The sequence below is a fragment of the Bos grunniens genome, chromosome 13 (assembly GCF_055505025.1).
Source record: "Bos grunniens cultivar Pamir isolate PY7600 chromosome 13, Bosgru_T2T1.0, whole genome shotgun sequence".
NCBI lineage: Eukaryota > Metazoa > Chordata > Mammalia > Artiodactyla > Bovidae > Bos > Bos grunniens.
Genome location: NC_141177.1, coordinates 72468831 through 72492138, shown reverse-complemented (window position 1 = coordinate 72492138; position 23308 = coordinate 72468831). Strand labels below are relative to the sequence as shown.

General features: G+C 42.8%; 1 protein-coding gene across 3 annotated transcripts in view; it reads left to right on the top strand.

The window, feature by feature from the left end:
* The window catches only part of CCDC3 (coiled-coil domain containing 3), a 136424-nt gene that overhangs the window by 6956 nt on the left and 106160 nt on the right, over positions 1–23308 (top strand). Inside the window, exon 3 of one of the 3 annotated variants that reach the window (XM_086334950.1) lies at positions 1958–21880. The exons of the other annotated variants lie outside the window; for them this stretch is intronic. Within the exon in view, the coding sequence (XP_086191076.1) occupies positions 1958–2125 (168 nt within the window). The 3' untranslated portion in view covers positions 2126–21880. Of the gene's footprint in view, positions 1–1957; positions 21881–23308 lie in introns of those variants that run through there. 3 annotated transcript variants of the gene reach the window in all.

Genomic DNA, 23308 nt, shown 5'->3' with positions numbered 1-23308 from the left:
AAGTCCTCTCTGCTTTTTCTGTGTGAAGGTGAGTATCCTGCTTTCTCTCCTATGCAGGGTAAATAAATCATGTTACGACACAAACAGTCTGTTTTTCCTAAGGTGATGGGTCTTCCATTTTAGACAGGGTCAGAGGAGCTTGTTTGGGTCACCTTTTAATTCCAGTTAGACTCTTGCTAATGGGAACATGTGAATCCTTCATTTGTTCTGAGACCATTATGAATGGCCCTGGACGGTGCACATTACACAGTTTCCCTATATCACATGCCGTGTCTTAGATGACGATGAATTCAGGGGGCACACTGATGCATTCTCATCATTTCCACTCTTGCTGCTGCTCTTCTCTAAGTCCCCAGTCAGCTCGAACAGTGTGCTTAGATCGTGGTCGTGAAGGGTGCATCTTCTCCTTCTCATTCTCTTGGAGCATCACATGAATCTGGGACTCTAGGGTCAGTCTGGAGGTTAAGAAATGGAACCAGAGGAAAATCTGATGTAGGGAAACTTTTTGTGATACATACCCAGGACAACCTGCAACTCGGTCCTCAGCAGCCAAATCCTCCCATTCTCTAATCCCATCCTTAGACATCCCACCGCTCCCCCCTCCCCCCACCCCCCCACCCCTTGCTTCCGTCAGTGGAAACAAGCTTGCTTTCAAAAGTTGCCAGGGAATCAGCAGCACTCCTAAGTGTTCAGCATCTCTCTGGTTCAGTATCATGGTGTTAATGGGGCCTCCGGGGATGTCTTTGGCAAGTTAGAGCATCCATCCCATTTTCTGGCAGGGTTCTCTCCACGCCAGCCAAGAACATTTTCCTTTCCTTTTTTCTTCCCTGCTGGGTGAGTGTAGCAATCAAAACAAAACTTGGCTGTTTTCCTCTCTCAGCAAGTCCTGTCCCCCGGGACCGCAACCCAGACTGACCCACACATACATCAATCCGACCTAGAGTGTCATGGGACTGACATAAAATCTGTGGAAGACCTCCTGTCATCTTTCTTTTTTCCCTTTTTAGAGTTGGGAAGGATGGTGAGGGAGGTACCATCCTCATCAGGCAATCTGGATTGGCTGTGCCATTTTCAGAGGCGTGACCTCAGGCAGAACCCTTAATTTCCCACAACTTCAGTTTTCTCCTTCCCTGATAGCTCAGTTGGTAAAAAATCTGCCTGCAATGCAGGAGACCCCAGTTCGATTCCTGGGTCAGGAAGATCTGCTGGAGAAGGGATAGGCTACCCACTCCAGTATTCTTGGGCTTCCCTTGTGGCTCAACTAGTAAAGAATCCCCCTGCAGTGCAGGAGACCTGGGTTTCATCCTTGGGTTGACAAATCCCCTGGAGAAGGGAAAGGCTATCCTCTCCAATATCCTGGCCTGGAGAATTCCATGAACTGTATAGTCCATGGGGTTGCAAAGAGTCAGACATGACTGAGTGACTTTCACTTTCAAAACATATAAACTGTCTCAGGTTGTCTTAAGGACCCCATTAGATCATAGGTTTGAAAGCACTTTGTCAGTTGTAAAGAGTGATGGAGGGGTTTATGACTATAAATGGATATTTAGAAAGTATGGCTTTAAATCTTAAAGATCATGCAGCTTTTTAAAAGCTTCCGGTGTCTTCCCAGGGCAGTGGCAGTGGGAGCAGGGCTGACAGGGTGGGTGGTGGAGAGGGGAACAGATGACGGGGAAGCTCTCGTGTGTTGTAATTCATTCAACAGACTTTACTGGGTTCTGGTCACAGAGCACTTAAAAATTCATGTACTGAGTTATAAACCATGTTCACGTGGATTCCCAAATCTGAAAGTATAAAATGGTAGTCAGTAGAGTTATTTCTCCCACCTCGGACACCCATCCACCCAGTTCCCACCTACCCTCCAAACGAATAACCACTGTTAATAGTTTCTTGTAAGCTTCCAATGAGTATTCTCCCCCAACAAACACTTCAGTCAAGATTCACTGTCTTCTTTAAGGGCATGGCAGCCCACTCCTATATTCCTGCCTGGAGAATCCCATGGACAGAGGAGCCTGACGGGCTTCAGTCCCTGGGGTCACAAAGAGTCAGACACGACTGTGTGACTAACACACACTTTTGGTACCAGTGGCACTGCGATGCGCACACGTGGTTGTGGGACGTGTAAGTAGACATGTAAGTTGCTGTATCTAGACATGTACGTTGGTTTAAACAGCTGTGTCGTATTCCATTGTATTAATGCCTTACTGTGTATTTAATCAAGTCCCCTGTTGATAGGTAGTAACACTGTTTCCAGTCCATGGATATTACATGGAGTGTGGACATGTATGACATTATATCAGTACACACCTCATTTTGTGGAATTGTTGAGTCCAGTCTTTAGCAAGTGGCTGTTGAGTGACTGCCATGAGGCAGCTGCTGTGTTAGATACCAGAGTTTCAATGTTGAGAAAAATACAAAGTCCCTGACCTTATGAAGTTTATAGTCTTAGCGCTGGTGGTGAATACAATCAAAAGACCACATTAATGACTTTAGAATTTAAAATGGAAATAAATGCTTCAAGGGAAAGAAAGGAAATAATCAGGAAGTCTGACCTAGACTTAGGGATAAAGAAAGCTTTTGCTGCTGAATTATACTGGAGCTAAAATCTGATGGAAGAGGAGATACTCTAGTTAATGTGGGAGTATTGGGATAATGAGAGAAATCCAGAGAGGTGAAGAATCTGTGCAAAGGCCATGTGGTAGCAGGATCCATGGTGCCTTTGAGAAAATCAAAGAAATCCCCAGTAGCTGGAGGAAAGGGAGTGAGTGAGAAGGATGTGGCAAGAGCTCTAAGTGGGGCCAGACCGTGTGGGGATTGATAGTTTCTGGTGAGGACTGGGCTTTGTTCTAACAGTAATGGGACACCTCTGATGTTTTGAAAGCAACAGGTGATGGGAGCAAATGCATATTTAAAAAAAAAAAAACCGAAGTGGGAAATATATTGGAGGGGATCCAGATGATATGGTAAGAAGAGGCAGTGGTTGTTTGAAAGCAGCCAGATAGATGTTGGGCTCGGGTGAAGATGGAGGGGATGGAGCAATGTAGGCAAACTTGAGAGAGATTTAGGATCTAAAATCAGTAGATGTCATGGCGGTTTGGGTTTGGCTGGTAAACTATGTGGGAGGGACAAAGATGACTCCTGTGTTCCTGGCTGACTGCATACCAGGATAAATGGAATAGGACAGGTTTGGAGAGGAATTCCTGAGTCCAGTGCTGGACATGTTGAGTTGAGGTGCCCTTGAGCTGTCCTCATGAGAGCTTGAGTAGGTGGTTGGATCTGTGTTTGGAGGTTTGAGAAGAGCTCTGAGTGGAGGATATGCCTTTGGGACTAAGTGATATCCAGGTATCAGCTGAACCTGGATATGGATGAGATTTCCAAGGGAGAGGACTTAGAGAGAGTCGAAGCCCGCAGGTAGGTCTGAGCCTTGTGAAATGCTAACACTGGTGAGAGGGCAGAGGCGCCTGAGAAAAATCCAGGAGCGTGAACAGCACAGAATGTGTGCAGAAGGATGAGTGATTGACAACCAAGAGCTCTTGAGAAGTCAGGTAGGAGGAGGGCTAAAATAAGCACCTTACTCCACTGGCAGAGAGAACAGTTCGGGAGAGGGAGAGAGCAGAATCTAGGTTGTGGCGTGGAGGAGGGAGGGCAGCTCCTTCAGGGTGTTCAGTTGTGGGTTGAACACCATTGAGGCTTTAGGTGAAGGGGCGAAATAGTTGAGGGAGGGGTTTTGTTTTGTTTTAATGGCAGCCATCCTGGTCAAAGCCTCTTGGTCCCTGTTTTCCTACTCATGAGATGCTGTCTTCCCAAACAGACTAGACTACTTGAGGGCAGGAATATCTATTCTATTCCTTGTTGTACATGTGGTGCATTTTTGTGGTGTCTCATACATTTGTTGAATGAATTCTCTCTCGAATTCTCTCTCATTCAGAGAGCTCTGAGACCTTAGAAAGCAGGGGCCTCTCTTTCTTCCTCTATTTCTGTTCTCTAAATGAATATTTAATTCCACACAATAAAATTCACTTTTTCATATACAGTTATGTTTGACAGATACACATGGTTGAACAACTGCAACTCCAACCACAATATAGAAAGCTTCCGTCACTGCTGAAACCCTGCCCTGGGCTGCCACTGTGTGGTCAGACCCCTCCCCAACCTCAAATCCTGGGGACTTCTAAAGGGTTCTCCAGCTAGTTTTGCATTTTCCAGAATGTCATGTGAATAGAATCATTATGTTGCTTTTCTTTTTAAAATTTGTCTTCTTTTATATAGCAGAATGCGCTTGAGATTTGTCTGTGGTATATGTCTATAGTTCGCTTTTAATGGCTAAAGCATTTTTTAAAATTAGAGATGATACTTTCATCTTTGTATGAAAGTGAAAGTGAAGTCGCTCAGTCGTGTCCGACTCTTTGCGACCCCATGGACTGTAGCCTATCAGGCTTCTCCGTCCATGGGGTTTTCCAGGCAAGAGTACTGAGTGGGGTGCCATTTCCTTCTCCAGAGGATCTTCCTGACCCAGAAATTGAACCCAGGTCTCCCGCATTGCAGGCAGACGCTTTATCGTCTGAGCCACCAGGGAAGTCATAATCTTTGTATAGTTGGCCCAATTTTTAGAAGTATTTACACTTCAGTTAGACTTCTCAGAAACAGTGTGAGGCACGTTAACATTGGAAGTGTCAGCATGTCTATTTTACAGATGAGGAAACTGAGATTTAGGGCAATTAAGTAGGTTGCACAAGATCATCCAGCTAGTAAGTGGTGAAGAGACTGAAATGCAGGCTTTCTCATTTTGTCTTTGCATTAGCCTTGTATGAGGTTTCCAGTTGTTCTTCATTCTCATTTGTACTCGGAATTGTCAGTTTAAAAACAAAATGGATATTCTAATAAGTGTGTGGTGCTATCTCAATGTGGGTTTTAAGAAAAATTCTACATATAAGTGTGACCAAATAGTATTTGTCTTTCCTTGACTTGTATCACTGATCGTGATGTTCTCAAGGTTCATCTGTGTTATCACAAAGGGCAGAATTTCCTTCTTTCCTGTGGCTGAGTAATATTCCTTTGTATGTATTAATACATATGCCACATTTTTCTTCATTTGTTGATGGATACAGGTTGTTTCCATGAATTGGCTATTGTGATGAATGATTCAGTGAATATGGTACTGATTTCTTAGATGTACTGATGTCATTTGCTTGTATACTCAGAAGAGGGTTTTCTGGATGGTAGTTCTATTTTTAATATTTTGAGGACCTTGCATTTGGACTGTTGCCCATAATGACTGCACCAGTTGTCATTCCCATCAACGATGTACAAATGTTCTCTTTTCTCCATATCCTTGCTAACACGTTATCTTTCATTTTTTGGATCATAGCCATAGTAACAGGCTTCCCTGGTGGCTCAGACGGTAAAGAATCTGCCTGTAATGTAGGATACCCAGGTTCAATCCCTGGGTTGGAAAGATCCCCTGGAGCAGGAAACGGCTACCCACTCCATTATTCTTGCCTGGAGAATTCCATGGAGAGAGAGGAGCCTGGTGGGCTACAGTCCATGGGGTCACAAAGAGTCAGACATGACTGAGTGACTAACACACTCACACAGCCAGAGTAACAGGCATGAGGTGATATCCCAGTATGGCTTTGGTTTGCATTTCCTTGATTAGCTAGTCATTTGTATGTCTGTTCAGAACCTTCACCTATTTTTAAACAATCAGATGGTTTTACTATTTATTTGTAAGATTTCCCTGTATGTTTTGGACCAGATAGATGGTTTTTAAATTAAAAGGGCAATAGGTCGCCCTTTTATTTTATTGTTTCCTTTGCTGCACAGGAGCTTTTTATTTTGGTGTAATCCAATTTATCAGTTTTTGCTTCTGTTGCCTGTGCTTTTGGCGTCCTATGTAGAAAATAATTGCTCATACCAGCATCAAGAAGCAATTTCTTTTTCTGTTTTCTAGTTTCAGGTCTTACCTGTAAGTCTTTACACTGAGTTAGTTTGTGTATATAGTGTGAAAGTATTAGTCACTTAGTCATGTCCCACTCTTTGTGAACCCTGTGGACTGTAGTCCTCCAGGATTCTCTGTCCATAGGGATTCTCCAGGCAAGAATAATGAAATGGGTAGCCATTCCCTTCTCCAGGGGATCTTCCCAACCCAGGGATCAAACCTGGGTCCCCTGCATTACAGCAGATTCTTTACCATCTGAGCCAACAGGGAAGCCGCGTATAGAGTCAAATAAGGGTCAACTTTCATTTATCTTCATGTGAATCCAGTTTTACCAGCGTAATTTGTTAAAGAAACGAATCTTCCCCATTTTATGTTCTTGGCATTTTACTGTAGATTATTTGACTGTAACTGTGTGGATTTATTTCTGGGCTCTCTATTCTGTTCCCCTGGTCTTTGTTTTTAGGTTTGTACCATACTGTTTTAATTACTATACCTTTTAATATAACTTGAAATCAAAAACAGTGATGCCTCCAGCTTTGTTCTTTTTTTAAGATTGCTTTGGTTAATACGACCCAGAAATCCCACTGCTGGTCATACACCGAGGAAACCAGAATTGAGAGACACATGTACCCCAGTGTTCTTCACAGCACTGTTTACAATAGCTAGGACATGGAAGCAACCTAGATGTCCATCGGCAGATGAATGGATAAGAAAGCTGTGGTACATGTACACAATGGAATATTACTCAGCTGTTAAGAAGAACATACTTGAATCAGTTCTAATGAGGTGGATGAAACTGAAGCCTATTATACAGAGTGAAGTAAGCCAGAAAGAAAAACACCAATACAGTATGTTAACACATATATATGGAATTTAGAAAGATGGTAACAATGACCCTATATGCAAGACAGCAAAAGAGACACAGATATAAAGAACAGACTTTTGGAGTCTGTGGGAAACGGGCAAGGGTGGGATGATTTGAGAGAACAGCATTGAAACATGTATATTACCATATGTGAAATAGATCACCAGTCCATGTTCAATGCGTGAAACAGGGCACTCAAAGCTGGTGCACTGGGACAACCCAGAGGGATGGGATGGGGAGGGAGGAGGGAGGCACATGTACACCCATGGCCGATTCATGTCAGTGTGTGGCGAAAACCACTACAGTATTGCAAAGTAATTAGCTTCCAATTAAAACAAATAAATTAATTTTTTAAAAAAAGGAAAAAGAAAGGAGGGGGAAGGACAACCTAGTTAAGCACCTGACACTTTCGCATCCTGGTTGCATGACCTGCTAGTTCTGTTTCCTTGCACAAGCACTGAACTCTCTGGGCCTCTTTATCACTAAATGAAGTTAATACACGTGGGTGGTAAAAAAAAAAAAAAAAAAAGGTTGCTTTGGCTATTCAGAATCTTTGCAGTTCCACACAAATTTTTGAATTGTTTTTTCCATTTCTGTGGAAAATGCCACTGAAATTTTAATAGCCATTGTTTTGAATCTCTAGATCACTGTGGGTAATATGGGCATTTTTAGCAATATTAGTTCTTCCAGTCCATAAATATGGGACTTCTCCCCATTGATTTTTGTCTTTCTCATCAATCTTATAAAGTTTTCAGGGCATAGATCATTTACTTCCTTGGTTAAATTTGTTCCTAGGTATTTTGTTCTCTTAGGTGACATCATCGATAGGATTGCTTACTCATTTCCTTTTCGGATTGTTGTTGGTGTAAACAAATACAACTGCTTTTTTTTTTTTTTTTTGTCATGTAGATTCGTATCCTAAAGCTTTACTGGATCATGTATTCTAAATTTGTGGCATGTGTGTAGAGTCTTCAGGGTTTTCTACATATAGAATCATGACATCTGCAAACAGAGATAGTTTTCCTTCCTTTGTTCCAATTTAAATGCCTTTTATGTCTTTTTTTTTTTTTGCCTGTACTTCCAGTATTATGTTTAGTAGAATTGGCATGAATAGGAAAGCCTTCAGTTTTCCCCACTGATTATGATGTTAGCCATGGGCTTTTCATAAATGGCCTTTATTGTGTTGAGGAAATTTCTTTTATATTTACTTTATTCAGTTTTTATCATGAATGGGTGTTGAATTTTGTCAAGTGTTTTTTTTTTTCTGCATATTGAGATGATCATGTGGTTCAAATATTGTATTTTGTGAATGTGCTATATATTACATTGATTTGTGTATGTTAAACCAACATTCCTTCCCAGGGGAAGTTGGGAACACCACTGGTCATGGTGTTTAATCTTTTTGATACATATTTGAATCCAGTGTGCTAGTGTTATTGAGGAGTTTTACACCTATGTTTACCAGAGGTATTGGTCTGTAGTTTTCTATTCTTGCAGTGTCTTTGTCCAACTATGATATCTGGTGAGGCTGCTGTCATTAAATGAGTTTGGATGTATTTCCTTTAATTTTACTTTTTGGAAGAGTTTAAGAAGTACTGGTGTTAATTCTTATTTGAATATTAGTAGAATTCAACTTTGAATCCATTTGGTCCTAGGCTTTTCACTTTGGGGAGTTTTTAAAATTACTATTTGAATCTCTTTATTTGTTACTGGTGTGTTGAGTTTTTCTGTTTTTTGTTTCAGTCTTAACACGTTGTATGTTTCTCAAAATTTATCTATTCTAAGTTTTCCAATTTGTAATTGTTCATCAATAGTCCCTTATGATTTTGCTTCTTTACTTTTTAGGTACCTGTTATAATGTCACTTTCATTTCTGTTTTTATTTCAGTTTTCTCTTTTTCCTTCTTAGTTTAGGTAAGGTTTTTTAAAATTTTTTATGGATTTAAATTGAAGGCTAATTACTTGGCAGTATTGTAGTGGTTTTTGCCATACATTGACATGAATCAGCCATGGGTGTAAATATGAGGCTTTATTGATTTTGTTTCTTTCTTTCAAAAAATCAACTTACAATTCTTTTCTGTTATTTTCTAGTCTGTATTTGATTTATTTCTTCTCTGATCTTTATTAATTTCCTTCCTTCTGCTAACTTTGGGTTTAGTTCTTTTGTAGTTCATTGAGGTATAAAGTTAGGTTGTTTATTAGAGATCTCTTATAATATGGGCATTTATCACTATAAACTTTTCTCTTAGTTCTGCTTTTACTATATCCCTTAAGTTTTGGTATGTTGTGTTTTCATTTTCATTTGTTTCAAGATTTTAAAAATTCCCTTTTGACATCCTCTTTGATCCAAATGGTGTACCCTCTAGGAGAGAAGGAGTTTTATTTCTCCTTTTCAAGTCTGTATGAATTTGTTTCTTTATTGCACTGGCTAGGGCTTCCTGTATGAGGTTGCGTAGATGGATAAGCGTGGACGACCTGTCTTAAGCATGATATCGTTAGTTTTTGTGCCAGCGCCTGTTAGCAGGTTAAAGAAATTTTCTTCTATTTCTGATTTGGTGAGAATTTTAATCTTAAATTGAAGTTAAATTTCATGAAAAACTCTTTCAGCATCTGAGATCATCATGACATCTTTCTTCTTCAGTTTGTAATTAAGTACATGACATTGAATGTCAAATGCTGAACCATGCTTATATTCTCAAGATAAATCCTATTTTCAGGTATTAATGGACTTTATTTGCTAATATTTTGTTGAGAATTTTTTTACACTTATGTTCATGAGAGATATTTGTTTGTAGTTTTCTTTTAATTAAAAAAAGGGCACGAGGATAATATTAGGCTTCCAAAATGGGTTGGAAAGTGTTCTTTCCTATTCTACGGATGAGATTGTGTAGAATTGGTGGTGTTTGTTTCCCATTAAATGTTGGTGGATTAGTCTTCTGTGGACAAAAATAATAGCACATAGTGGGTGGCTTCAACAAGAGACATTTGTTCTCTCTCAGTCCTGGGGGCCAGGAGTCCATGATCAGGGTGCTGGCAGAGTTGAGCTCCTCTGGGGTATCTGTGGCTTGGAGGTGGCTCCCCTCTTTCTGCCTCCTCACCTGGTCATCCCTCTGCATATGAATGTCCTTAGTGTCTCTCCATTTGTTCTAATTTCCCCTTCTCATAAGGCCACCAGTCAGCTTGGATGGGGCTCACCCTAACAGGCTCATTTTAACTTGATGGCTGCTTTAAAGGCCATATCTCCAGATACAGCCGTATTCTGAAGTGCTGGGGGTTAGGCCTCCAACAAATGAATCTTGGAGAGACACAATTCAGCCCGTAATGGTTTGGTAAAATCTTATCAGTGGATAATCTGTACCTGGAGTCTTCTTTTGTTGGAAGGTTCTCTACTCATTCGGTTTCTTTAATAGAAGGGACCATTTAGGGTGTCTGTTCTGGCTGTGCTACCGTGGCAGTGCAGATCTGAGACTAGAGTTGGCTGTAGTACAAAGCTGGGTAAGGAAAAAAGAAAAAGAAAGCCAGGGACTTCCTCCATACTGTCTAGCACACTGGGGCTCCTTTTCTTGATCTAGACAGAAATAGATTTCTTGTAGAGTTCCTGCTGCATAGCGATTCAGCCCGCTTTGATTCAGGTCCCATTGTCTCTAGCTGTTTAGTTTTCAGAGTCTTCAGGTAGTTGCTTTGTGCATTATGTGCACAGATTTTAACATAATCAACAGGAGTCATAGGCTCCATTCCGTTTCCTTCATCTTGGCTTACTGGAAGTTGATGTTTCTGTTTGACTGGGCCCATTGAGAACATCTGGTCAATCTTGCATGGAATGTATTACGGGGAGACAAAGAATGGTATTTATTTTCTGATGATCAAAAGCAAATAAGAATAGGGGGAGGATAACATTGAAACATGTATATTATCATATGTGAAATATATCGCCAGTCCAGGTTTGATGCATGAGGCAGGGTGCTCAGGGCTGGTGCACTGGGATGCCCCTGAGGGATGGGATGGGGAGGGAGGTGGGAGGGGGATTCAGGATGGGGAACACGTACATCCATGGCTGATTCATGTCAATGTATGTCAAAAACCACTACAATATTATAAAATAATTAGCCTCCAATTAAATAAATTAAAAAAAAGAATGGGAGAGGAAGCAAATAGGAATGGGAAAGAGGATCTGGCATTTTTAAAGTGAAATTTGAGCCTAGATGGGTCAAGAAAATCATAATTCAGTTCATCCACATCTTCCATAAAGTACAAAAGTACTTGGTTTAAAATGTCCCTGGAACTTTGCCTAGACAGTCTAATTTACACATTATTTGTTCAAGAACAAAGATATCCCTTAGGGATGGAGGAGTATAAGGTCAGTATACAGTAACGAGTATTTGCGCACTTGTTAAGTGTAAGTTAAGGACTTTTTCTGTATTTATTCTTTGATACGACATCAAAACTTGAGAAGTGATAGTTTCTTAATAGCTATGGTGCAAAATCTGAAACCTTATCAGTGAGTTTTGTTGTATTCCTACGTGAAAATCCAGTAGTCTTTCTTGCCCTTTGAATGGGTTTTTTAAATCCATGCATGATTTTGTAACATGATGAATTGACCATATGAAAAATACTGGTTCAGAGTTTTACAGATGTTGAAAATGTTGAGACTTTTAATTATACAGTATTAAAAAATCCATTTCATCAATATCACCATTGATCTCATCAGGAAAGTCTGAAGCAGTGGAAAGCAGTGGAAAAATGTCAAGCATGCAGTGGCAAGTTTTCTAAAATTCTACTTTTTGTTTGAAAGCTTGAGTTTTATCCGTGGCAAAAATCTGCTATTTTTTCCTTAACATGACAGGCCTCCTTTATTCATTTTCAAGAAAATTTCTATCAAATACTCAAATCTAGAGTTTATCTGTCATTCGTCCTTTCAAGTAAAAATAGTCTTTCACAAAGAAAGCCGCTAGCTCAGCTCAGAACTCAGGCATGGAGGTGCTTTGCCTTGAGACAGCCGTTGTCCCTTGAGCACTCGAAGCGCTCTGTGTGCTTCGGATTTCTTCAGAAGTGGCAAGCGGGGCGCAGTTGCAGCATGCGGGCTTCTCACTGTGCTGGCCTCTCTTGTAGAGCACAGGTTCTAGGCCGTGCTTGTGGGCTCTCAAGTGCCTCCTCAGGAGTCGGGCTTAGTCGCCCGTTACGGCATGTGGGATCTTCCCAGACCAAGGATCAAAACCGTGCCCCCTGCATTGGCAGATGGACCCTTAACCACTGGACCACCAGGGAAACTCATCAAGGACCTTCTGAAACTGCCGTTTTCTTTTCTGCCCACATCAGGCACTAAACAATGTAATGACTGTTAGTATTATTTGGTAGCTCTGCCCTGATTTGTATTAGGTGCCATTGGTTTCGGAGAAGGCGATGGCAAGCCACTCCAGTACTCTGGCCTAGAAAATCCCATGGGTGGAGGAGCCTGGTGGGCTACAGTCCATGGGGTCGCCATGAGTCGGTCGCGACTGAGCGACTTCACTTTCACTTTTTACTTTCACGCAAAGGAGAAGGAAATGGAAACCCACTCCAGTGTTCTTGCCTGGAGAATCCCAGGGATGGCAGAGCCTGGTGGGCTGCTGTCTATGGGGTCGCACAGAGTCGGACACAACTGAAGCGACTTAGCAGCCATTGGTTTTACTCACTTTTGCTTTTATAGCAACAGTGCAAATGTCAACACAGTGACCCTGACATCTTAGTGTTGTTCTGAAAATAGTTTTGATCTCATGGGCTCCCCTGAAAGGAACTCAGGATCCCCCAAGAATCTGCAGACTTTGAGAATCACTGCTCTCGACCAGCTCAGTGAAGGGAGACTGTGCCCACTAACTCATGCTGCTGCTGCTACTGCTAAGTCACTTCAGTCATGTCTGACTCTGTGCGACCCCATACACGGCAGCCCACCAAGCTCCCCCATCCCTGGGATTCTCCAGGCAAGAACACTGGAGTGGGTTGCCATTTCCTTCTCCAATGCGTGAAAGTGAAAAGTGAAAGTGAAGTCACTCAGTCGTGTCCGACTCTCTGTGACCCCATGGACTGCAGCCTACCAGGCTCCTCCATCCGTGGGATTCTCCAGGCAAGAGTACTGGAGTGGGGTGCCATTGCCTTCTCCGCTAACTCATGCTAATATTGGGCAAATCCATTCACCTCAATGGATCTTTATGCTTAAAATGTAATTAATATATGCTCAATAAATATTCTTGTTCTTCGAAATAATTTCACCTCTGGAAAATGACAGGGTTATATTTTATTTCTCTAAGGGTTCTGACAACACTGAGCTTGATTCTGTTCTAATTATCACAGTTGAGTCAACTTTCACCCAGACAAGTCAAGGGCTGTGGGTGGACACTGATGGTGCTGGATGTGAGACCGGTGTCTCCCGACTTCAAGTTCACGTTGTTTCTGGTCTCCATCCTGCCGACTCCCTGGTCTCTCCGAAGGCGAGAGAGTTTCTTCTCATGGACTGTCATGTGCCTGACCCACTTCCTACCTGCTGACCTTCTTTTGTGCCGCTGGTCTGGTTTTGTTCTTTCATTGTGCTGTTAGTGCACACTTGTTTTTATGTGTGTGTGGCACTTGTTACAAAAACCATTAAGTAATGATTTATGGCGGAGAAGGCAATGGCACCCCACTCCAGTACTCTTGCCTGGAAAATCCCATGGGTGGAGGAGCCTGGTAGGCTGCAGTCCATGGGGTCGCGAAGAGTCGGACACGACTGAGTGACTTCACTTTCACTTTTCACTTTCATGCACTGGAGAAGGAAATGGCAACCCACTCCAGTGTTCTTGCCTGGAGAATCCCAGGGGCGGGGGAGCCTGATGGGCTGTCGTCTATGGGGTCGCACAGAGTCGGACGTGGCTGAAGTGACTTAGCAGTAGCAGCAATGATTTATGAAAAGACTGGTTTACTATCTATATCCCCCACCTGGAAGGTAAACTCCTCCTTATTGGTGGTTGTATTCCCAGAACCTCACAGTCCCTCTCATGGTAGGCATGGGTACCAACATACAGAAGGGGGTTGTGAAGTATCACATGAATGGTGTAGGCAGTAAAAGCTTTAGGAAGTCAGAGAAAGGAGGTGGCCAGTGAGGCACTGATTATTCTAGAAAGATTCTATAGAAGCTAGGAGGCTTGATCTGGACCTTGTTGATGATCTATAATACAGATGACCCTTGAACAACACAGGTTTGACTGGCACAGGTCCATTTATATGTAGATATTCTTCAGTAGTAAGTAGACTACCACACGATTCGTGATTGGTTGAGTCTGAGGATACAGGGGAACCATGGATGCGGAGGGCCGACTATGTTACATGTGGATTAACCTCCGTGTCATTCAGGAGTCAGTGGTTTACTGCTTTCAGAGTCCTTTTGAGGTATCAAGGGTCATGTTACCAACTTATCCTCTAATTGAATGCTAGTAACTTTTAGGTTGCCATTTTTAAAAACCTGGCAGGTCTTTTTGTTAATTTTATTTTCTAAAATTCATTTGGCTACTCTGGGTCTAGTGATGGCCCGTGGGCTCTTCATCTTTGTTGCAGCATGTGGAATGTAAGTCCCCGACCAGGGGTTGGACTCTGCGTTGGGAGCTCAGAGTCTTAGCCACTGGGCCACCAGGGAAGTTCCTAGATTGCCGTTAGTAGATCATTCATTTGACCAGAGGGAGTCAGGACTGTGCGGTAGGTAGAGTGGTGATCTTTTTCATTCATTCATTTATTCAGACCTTTGCCGTACACGTATTTATTATATACCTGCTATATGTCAGGCACTGGGAGTAAAAAAAGAAAAACAGAGAAGAGAGTTCCGTGCCCTCCTGGAACTTACACTGTGGTGGGATGAGGAAGAGATAGTCAATACATCAGTTGATAAGAAAAATGTCAGATGATGAGGTGTTTGGCAAAGAATTAAGAGAGGGTGGTAACGGACAAGGAGGAACTAGTAACTAGGCTTAGGAGATAAAACTTACACTGAACTCTGAATGACATAGGGCTGGCCATACAAAGATCAGGTGGCAAAGCATTCCAGGGAGAAGAACAAGCCAGTGCCGTTGTGCAACCTAGACCTTGCTTGACATGCTTGAGGGATGGAAAGGTGTGAAGCGAGCATTATTGGTGGGAAAGAATGAAATGAGATGAATCTGTAGAGGTGAGCAGGAGTCAGACCATTCAGAGCTTTCTAAGCAAACGTATGAAGTTTAGAGCTTTGTGCTTTGGGGAGCCATGGAGGCGTGGTGTGCTGTGAGTAATGCACGCTGGGGCTGGGGGCCGTGGTGGCGCTGGAGAGGAACGGCTGAGTTCAGGATACATTTGGAAATGGGCTCTTCCTGTGTTCTTCCAGCTGTTCCCTGATCACAGTCTACTTTTCTTTCCCCACTTTTTTTTTAAGATTTTTTTTTTTTGATGTGGTCCATTTTTAAAGTCTTTATTGAATTTGTTGCAAACATTGCTTATGTTGTTTATGCTCTGGCTTTATTGGTCATGAGGCATGTGAGATACTACTTCCTTGAACAGGTTTAAAACCTGCACCCCCTACATTGGAAGGGGGAATCTCAACCACGGGACCACCAGGGAAGTCCCTATGCCCAGTTTTAAAAGCTTTTTTTTTTGTCTTTTTCCTCATCTTGGAGGACCTCAGCCACCCCCAAGGTGTTGGCTAAATACCACATTTCCCGCAAAAGTGTTTAAAAATACACAGTAGTGATTACGTGTGAAACATTATGTCTTGACTTACATGTGCCTGTATGTACCTGCTCTGCATCACGTAGCTCACAAGAGTGAGAATTAACGATCTTGAGGCAGGACGCCCTTTATTCCCTCTGCAGTGATCTCTGAGTGCTTCCTACATCCTCAGCACTGTGTCATGTGTTATGGAGAATATAGTAGAGGAAGACAACCTGGGGTCTGAACTGGAGCATCGAGTTAGAGACACAGTTAACCCACATGGAAAGATGGATACAGCTGCTGGGAAAGTATTTGGATACCTGGAGAGAGATGAGTTTAGACAGGGAAGAGCATGAAGGGAAGCCCAGAGATGAGGATGCAGGTGTGTGTGTTAGGACAGCAAGAGCTGCATTCGAGGGGTTAGAGGGTGAGTGTGAGGACATGTGAGTTAGCGGGTCCATGCCAGAAGCTCTTGATTTGTTATCAAGTATGTGCAGTTCACACAAGAGGGAGAAGTTCTCTGACATGTTGGAGAGGTGATTTGTAGCTGTCAGGGTTAGGGTTATCATTTCTTCTTCTGCCTTGAACTATAAGCCTTATTGAAACACAGCTGTTGCCTTTCTTAAAGTTAATTTTTATTAGACCACAGTTGCTTTACCACATTGGGTTAGTTTCTACTGTACAGCAAAGTGAGTCAGCTATGTGTATACATATATCCCTTCTTTTTTGGATTTCCTTCCCATTTTGGTCACCACAGAGCATTGAGTAGTGTTCCCTTAGTTATACAGTGCATTGTCATTAGTTATCTATTTTATCCATAGTATCAAGAGTATATATGTGTCAATTCCAGTCTCCCAGTTCATCCCTACCCCCCCATTCTCCTCTTGGTATCCATCCGGTTGTTCTCTTGTCTGTCTGTCTTTCTGGTTTGCAAGTAAGCCGTTACTTTTAAACATTGACTAATACCCTATATAGTTATTTAAAAAACACCCACAAACTTCTTATTTTGTAATAAATATAGATTCACTGGCAGTTGCAAAGAAATGGAGCCAAGTCTTTGGCACCCCCTTGCCCCTTCTTCCCCACTGAGCATCTTGGGTAAGTAGGGCGATAGCAGATCCGGGTGATGACATGGGTTCCACGCACAGAGCTGATTCAGATGCTGCCACGTCCGCAGGCACCTGTGTGTTTGCAGCTTCCTGTCACCACCAACACAGTCACGGCACAGAACCATCCCGCCACCCAGGCTCCCTAGTGCTCCTCCTTCCAGCGTCACCTTCTCTGCTGCCCATCCCAAGCTTTGGCAGCCACTCGCCTGTTCTCTATCTCCAGAGTTTTGTTATTTCAGTGGTTTCACAAGTAGAGCTATACTGGTTGTGGAACCTTTTGAGATGACCTTCCTTCACGCAGAGTAACCTCACTGAGGTTAATCTGACTTGTTGTAGTTCTCTTTGTTGCTGAGTAACGTTCTGTGTGGTGGATGGACCATCATTTGATTCATCTCTCACCACTGAAGGACATTGGGTAGTTTTCAGTTATGAGCTGTAATGGAAAAGCTACTCTGAACACTGGCGTGTAGACTTTTATGTGGACAGAAGTTTTCATTTCTCTACAGTAGATGCCCAGGAGTGTCATAGGCTGGGTCATTTGTCACTTTAAAACAAACACTTGTCATTTTAAAAGAAGCTTGCAAACTCTTTTCCAAAGTGGCAGAATCATTTACATTCCAACCAACAGTGTATGAGTGATCAAATTTTCGCATAGTTGCCAGCATTTGCTATTATCACAACTTTTTGTTTGAGCCCTTCTGATGGATGTGCTCTTACTGTTTAATTTTTTTGAGATATAATTCACATTCTATTAAACTCTCCCTTTTAAGGTATATAATTCAGTGATTTTTAGTATATTCTCATATAGGGTCAACCATCATCATTATCTGTATTTCCAAAGCATTTCATCCCTGGTAACGCAGGGCCCATTACCAGTCACTCCCAATTCAGCTGTCTTCCCAGCCCCTGGCAACCACTGATCTTCTGTCTCTATGGATTTCCCCATTCTAGACCCATCATATAACTGAAATATGATAAAAATGGCCCTTTGTGACTGGCTTCTTTCACTTAGCATAGTATTTCCAGGGTTGATGCAGGTTGTGATATGAATCGGTACTGCTTTCCTTTGTATGGCTAAATAACATTCTGTTGTATGAATACACTGCATTTTGTTTATCCATCAGTTAATGGATATTCAGGTTGTTTCCACTTTTGCCTGTTATAAACAATGTTTCTCACAACATTTATGTACAAGTATTTCTGCCTATGTATGTTTTCTTTGGGGTATTTTCCTAGGAGTTGAATCGCTGGGTCATATGGTAATTCTGCATTTAGGCTTTTGAGGAACTGCCAAACTGCTTTTCAAAGCAGCTGCATCATTTTACCTTCCCGCCAGCAGTGTACAAGGGTTCTGGTTTCTCTACATCTTTGCCGACACTTGTATTTGTTTTATTGATTCTCGCCATCCTACTGGAAGTGAAGTGGTCTTACACTGTAGTTTTGATTTTTCATTTCCCTGAGGACTGATGATTTTTGCATCTTCTTATGTGCTTATTTGGAGAAGGGAATGGCAACCCACTCCAGTGTTCTTGCCTGGAGAATCCCAGGGACGGGGGAGCCTGGTGGGCTGCCGTCTATGGGGTCGCACAGAGTCGGACACAACTGAAGAGACTTAGCAGCAGCAGCATAGTCGATTGTCAATGTCATGTTAATTCCTGCTGTACAGTGAAGTGATTCAGTTATGCATACATGTGTATATATACCCATTCCTTTTCATATTCTTTTCTATTATGGTTTATCACAGGATAGTGACTATAGTTCTCTGTGCCATACTGTAGGACCTTGTTTATCCACTCCGTATATAATAGTTTGCATCTGCTAATCCCAAACTCTCAGTCCACCCCTCCACCCCGCCCCTCAACAACCACAAGCCTGTTCTCTAAGTCTGTTCCTGCTTTGTAAATAAATTCACTTGTGTCATATATTAATTTTTTTAAGTTTATTTTTAATTAATTAATTTTTCCCCTGGAGAAGGGATAGGCTACCAACTCCAGTATTCTTGGGCTTCCCTGGTGGCTCAGATGGTAAAGAATCCACCTACAATGCGGGAAACCTGGGTTCGATCCCTGGGTTAGGAAGACCCTCTGGAGGAGGACATGGCAACCCACTCCAGTATTCTGGCCTGGAGAATCCCCAAGGACAGAGAAGCTGGGCGGGCTGCAGTCCATGGGGTCGCAAAGAGTCAGACACGACTGAGCGACTAATTACAACACAGCACAATTTATTTTGGGGGCCATGCCTCACAGCTTGTAGAATCTTTGTTCCCTAACCAGAGATTGAACCTAGGCCTCCAGCACTGAGAGTGTGGAGTCCTGATGGCTGGACTGTCAGGGAATTCCCCATTTGTGTTATATTTTATATTCCACATATGTGTGATATCATATAGTGCTTGTCTTTCTCTTTCTGACTTGCTTCACTTACTGTGATCATCTCTAGGTCCATTCATGTGGTTAGAAATAGCATCGTTTCACTCTTCTTTATGGCTGAGTAATATTCTGTTGTATATATGCACCACATCTTCTTTATCCATTCCTCTCTTAATGGACATTTAGGCTGTTTTCATGGCTTGGCTGTTGTGAATAGTGCTGTATAGCTGTAAGATTTTGATCCATGCTAGGCGAGTACTCATTTTTATCTCATTAATAACCACATGATCTTACCATGGCTCAGTTTCTTCATCAGGGAAATGGTCACAGTGGTATGGAACTTGGCTGTAATTAAACTCAGACCTTTGTGAATAATTAGTACTCAGACCTATGTGAATAATTAGTACTCTGATCCTATGGACAGCCTCATGGATGGCAGATATGCGCTTTTGCCAAGAAGTCAAACTCAGCAGGAGAATGTCCTCACTTTGGTTTTTTAGTTTTTTGCTTTATTTATTTGGCTGCACTGGGTCTTGGTTGCCTCATACGAACTCTTAGCTGTGGCATGTGGGATCCAGCACCCTGAGCAGGGAGGGGTCGCTGACACCCCGCACTGGGAGCGTGGAGTCCCAGTCACTGAACCACCAGGGAAGTCCCCTCATCCTGGTTTGTTGAAGAGGCTTCACTGAGTGGCCACATTTCTCTATTAATCTTTCATTTCTTTTCTTGCATAATGTTCAGTCTCCAAACTATTCCAGAGTGTCTCAGTGTACACATCCTGAAAAGGAAAGGAGGGGGGAACCAATTAGGGGTCTGATTCTCATTATAGGGGCTTCTGTGCCCCCAAAGAGGAGGATCTCCAAGCCAGCCTCCCCCTGAGCCCGAGAAACAGCCAGTTCTCAGGGAGTTGCCATGGAAATGTACTCTGGTACCAGGAGGCAGTGAAGTAAAGCATTCCAGGAGTCTTGGAGGCTAGGAAATGGACGTTTTGACGTATGTTCCCAAAGTCTCCGGCAGTTGCTTTTTGCATTAAATTCTTTCTCAATGTTTCATCGTTCCCCTGTGGACACGGAGGCTGAAAGTGTGGACTGTCGCTTAGAGGCTTTACAAAGAGCAGGAGAGATCTGGAAGATTCTGCCATCACACTGTGGTTTTTAAATAAGACAGGATGATCATTTATATCTCTTCTTGTCTTAGAAGCAAAAAATCTGTCCCCATCTGAACTCTCCCCATGAGCATCTTAGCTCATGCAGCCTTCTCTTGGGAAGGGGGGATGTATCTTTGCCTTTGACCTTTTTTCCTTCCCCACCCGCCCTCCTCCCTGTAGACTCTGATTCTGTAGCACCCCTCCCTGGGAGCTGACCAGCAGCTTCAGCTCTCACCTGTCTCAGCATGCACTGTCGTTTTGCGTTCCGGGGACGGATCTGGGTGGTTAGGACAAACACCGCCTGGGAATCTTTGGCCAGAGGAGATTTCTCCGGTGTCCTCCATACTGCTCTGGTTCTCGCTCATCAGACCCTCAGGGATGCTGTCAAGCTTCAGTTCCCATGGCTGGTTTTCATCTTTCTTTCAGTTAAATCAGCTATGACACCTGGCAGAGCCCTGCTTCTCATGGGGGCCAAGGCAAACCCAGATGCTGCCAGCATGTTCTGGGGCCTGGTGTCCCTGGAGTACATTCAAGGCCAGTCCATCTACTCTGCACAGACCTGGGGAGAAGAATGTCAGTGCTGGAAAGGAGCTGAAAGTCATATCATCAACCCCTTAATGCAACATTATAGAAGAATTTTATTGGAAAACAAAGACCTGCTCCCAGCTGTAGTTCTTAGTATGTGGCCGAGTGATGCTATTTTGACTTTAAATATAATAACTGTGATTTCAATGATAAAACTATTAAAATATTAGTAGAATCTAGCTTAGGGTTCCAAAAGTGTGACGCCTCTGTCACAGCTTTGTACTAAAGCAAAATGGTCGGAAATATAGGTCAAAGGAAGTCAACCAATGTGTGCATGCACACACACACACACACACACACACACACACGTAAAAAGTAAGGGAAGGACATTCTTGCACAGTGTCAGATGGAAACCCTGTAGGTGCTTTCTAAATCATTTCTATTTATTTGCTTTGAGAAGAGTGTCCTTTCCACCCCCTATTTCCTTATCCTGTGGCCAGAGAGTAGGGTCAGTTTCTCAGTTTTCTGGGAAATAGCTGTGGTTGAATTGAAGACCAGGGTTAGTCTCTGTGGGCTGTTTGTCTTTTTGTCTTTGAGTTCTCCCTGTGGACCTAGGCTGGCTCCCTACCTGGTATCCAAGCTTCCACCTTACCTCCTTCTCAGAGTCCCACTCTCCAGACCTCAGAGGTTTCTTCTCCCTTACCTGTCCTTTGCTGACCTGTGTTGTTTCACTCCCAGGCTCTCCTAGATGCTTGAAGCTGATCCCAGAGGCTAATTGAAGGTAAAGTGGGAGAGGAGATTAGAGGCATTCCTTATTGCCTTTCCATAAACATTTACGTTTTAAAGCTTTTGATCCTTTAATTCTAAAAGAATCAAGAGAACAGGGGAAAGACATGATAGAGGAAGGAGATTAAGAGGTGTAAACAAGTAGGTATAAAATAAGATACAACGGGAATACTCTGGTGGTCCAGACTCCCCACCTCCAATGCAGAGGGTGTGGGTTTGATCCTTGGTAGGGGAACTAAGATACCACATGCCTCGTGGTGTGGCCAAAAAATAAAAATATTAAAAATAAATTTTAAAAACAAAATAAGATACAAGGATGTAATGTACAGCACAGGGAATATTGCCAACATTTTATAATAATTTAAATGGAGTATAATCTATAAAAATGCTGAATCACTATGTTATAAATATGAAACTAGTACAATGTTGTAAATCCACTATTCTTCAGTTGAAAAAATAAAAATGAGTGCAACAGGCCACTCTAGGAAGAATGGGAAAGTAGCTTTTCTTTTCTGGATGTTACATTGGGCCACTCAGATCGCACAGTTGATACCATCCAGACACTGGCCATGCCTACGTCCGGGCCGTAGTTCATTCCTCTGTCCGGTTGTTCTTGAGGATGAGTAACCTGCTTTATTCCAGATGTGTCTTTTATAAGCTTTTATCTGTCTGTAAATCAGGTCGTAAGTTACTAATGAAAAGGAATCCTCTCTCTTAAATCCAGTTATTTTTGTGAACGATAGGAACTTAATATGTATCTGTTAACAACTGAATATGAATAAACCAGAAGGAGTCAGCAGTAAGTCTTTACTAGTTTAGGAAACCACATACAAGGGTGATTGGGACAGCCCTGTGAGGGCTTGGATTCTGTGTTATGAGAAACACCAGTGAACCAAAGCTTTAAGCGAAGGTCATTTCTTCTCCCCTTAGCTAATTCACATGGCAAATATGTTGCTCTCACAGCTGGAATTGAATGCTTTCTGGAGAGACCTGTCCAAGGAAATGATCTTGAGATGCTGTCATTGTCAGCATTGTGATCAGCTCACTGACTCTGCAGAGGTGGCAGGTCTGGTCTTTTCCTTTGAAAAACTTCATCAGTGCTGGTGTCTACATGCATTTAGGGCACCGAGGAAATATGTCAAGGGCACAGCTTACTCTCCTATGGACACTTAAAAAATATTTTTTTAAATATAAAAATTATATATATAAATCAGAGAAGGCAATGGCACCCCACTCCAGTACTCTTGCCTGGCAAATCCCATGGACGGAGGAGCCTGGTGGGCTGCAGTATATGGGGTCGCTAAGAGTTGGACACGACTGAGCGACTTCACTTTCACTTTTCACTTTCATGCATTGGAGAAGGAAACGGCAACCCACTCCAGTGTTCTTGCCTGGAGAATCCCAGGGACGGGGGAGCCTGGTGGGCTGCCGTCTCTGGGGTCGCACAGAGTCGGACACGACTGAAGCGACTTAGCAGCAGCAGCAGCATATATAAATGTATATGACCTGGTGAAGACCTGTGCCTGGTCTTCGTTGCAGCTCATGGGACAGAGGGTCTTTGTTGTGGCATGCAAACTCTTAGTTATGGCATATGGGATCTAGTTCCCTAACCAGGGATCAAACCCTGCGTTTGGAACACAAAGTCTTAGCCACTGGGCCACCAGAGAAGTCCCTCCTATGGACACTTGAAGTGGTGGGTACTGTCTTGAGTGTTGGCCTGGGGCAGACCCTGGGGCTGATCCTAGTACTGCTCTAAACTGGTTCTGTGACTGTGGGTGAGATGTTCACCCTCTGAGCCTCAGCTGCTTTATCTGTGAAACTGGAATGATGATCTCTTTGAGCAGCCCTGTTTTAAGATTTACATGAGCTCTGTATACAGAGAAAGTGAAAG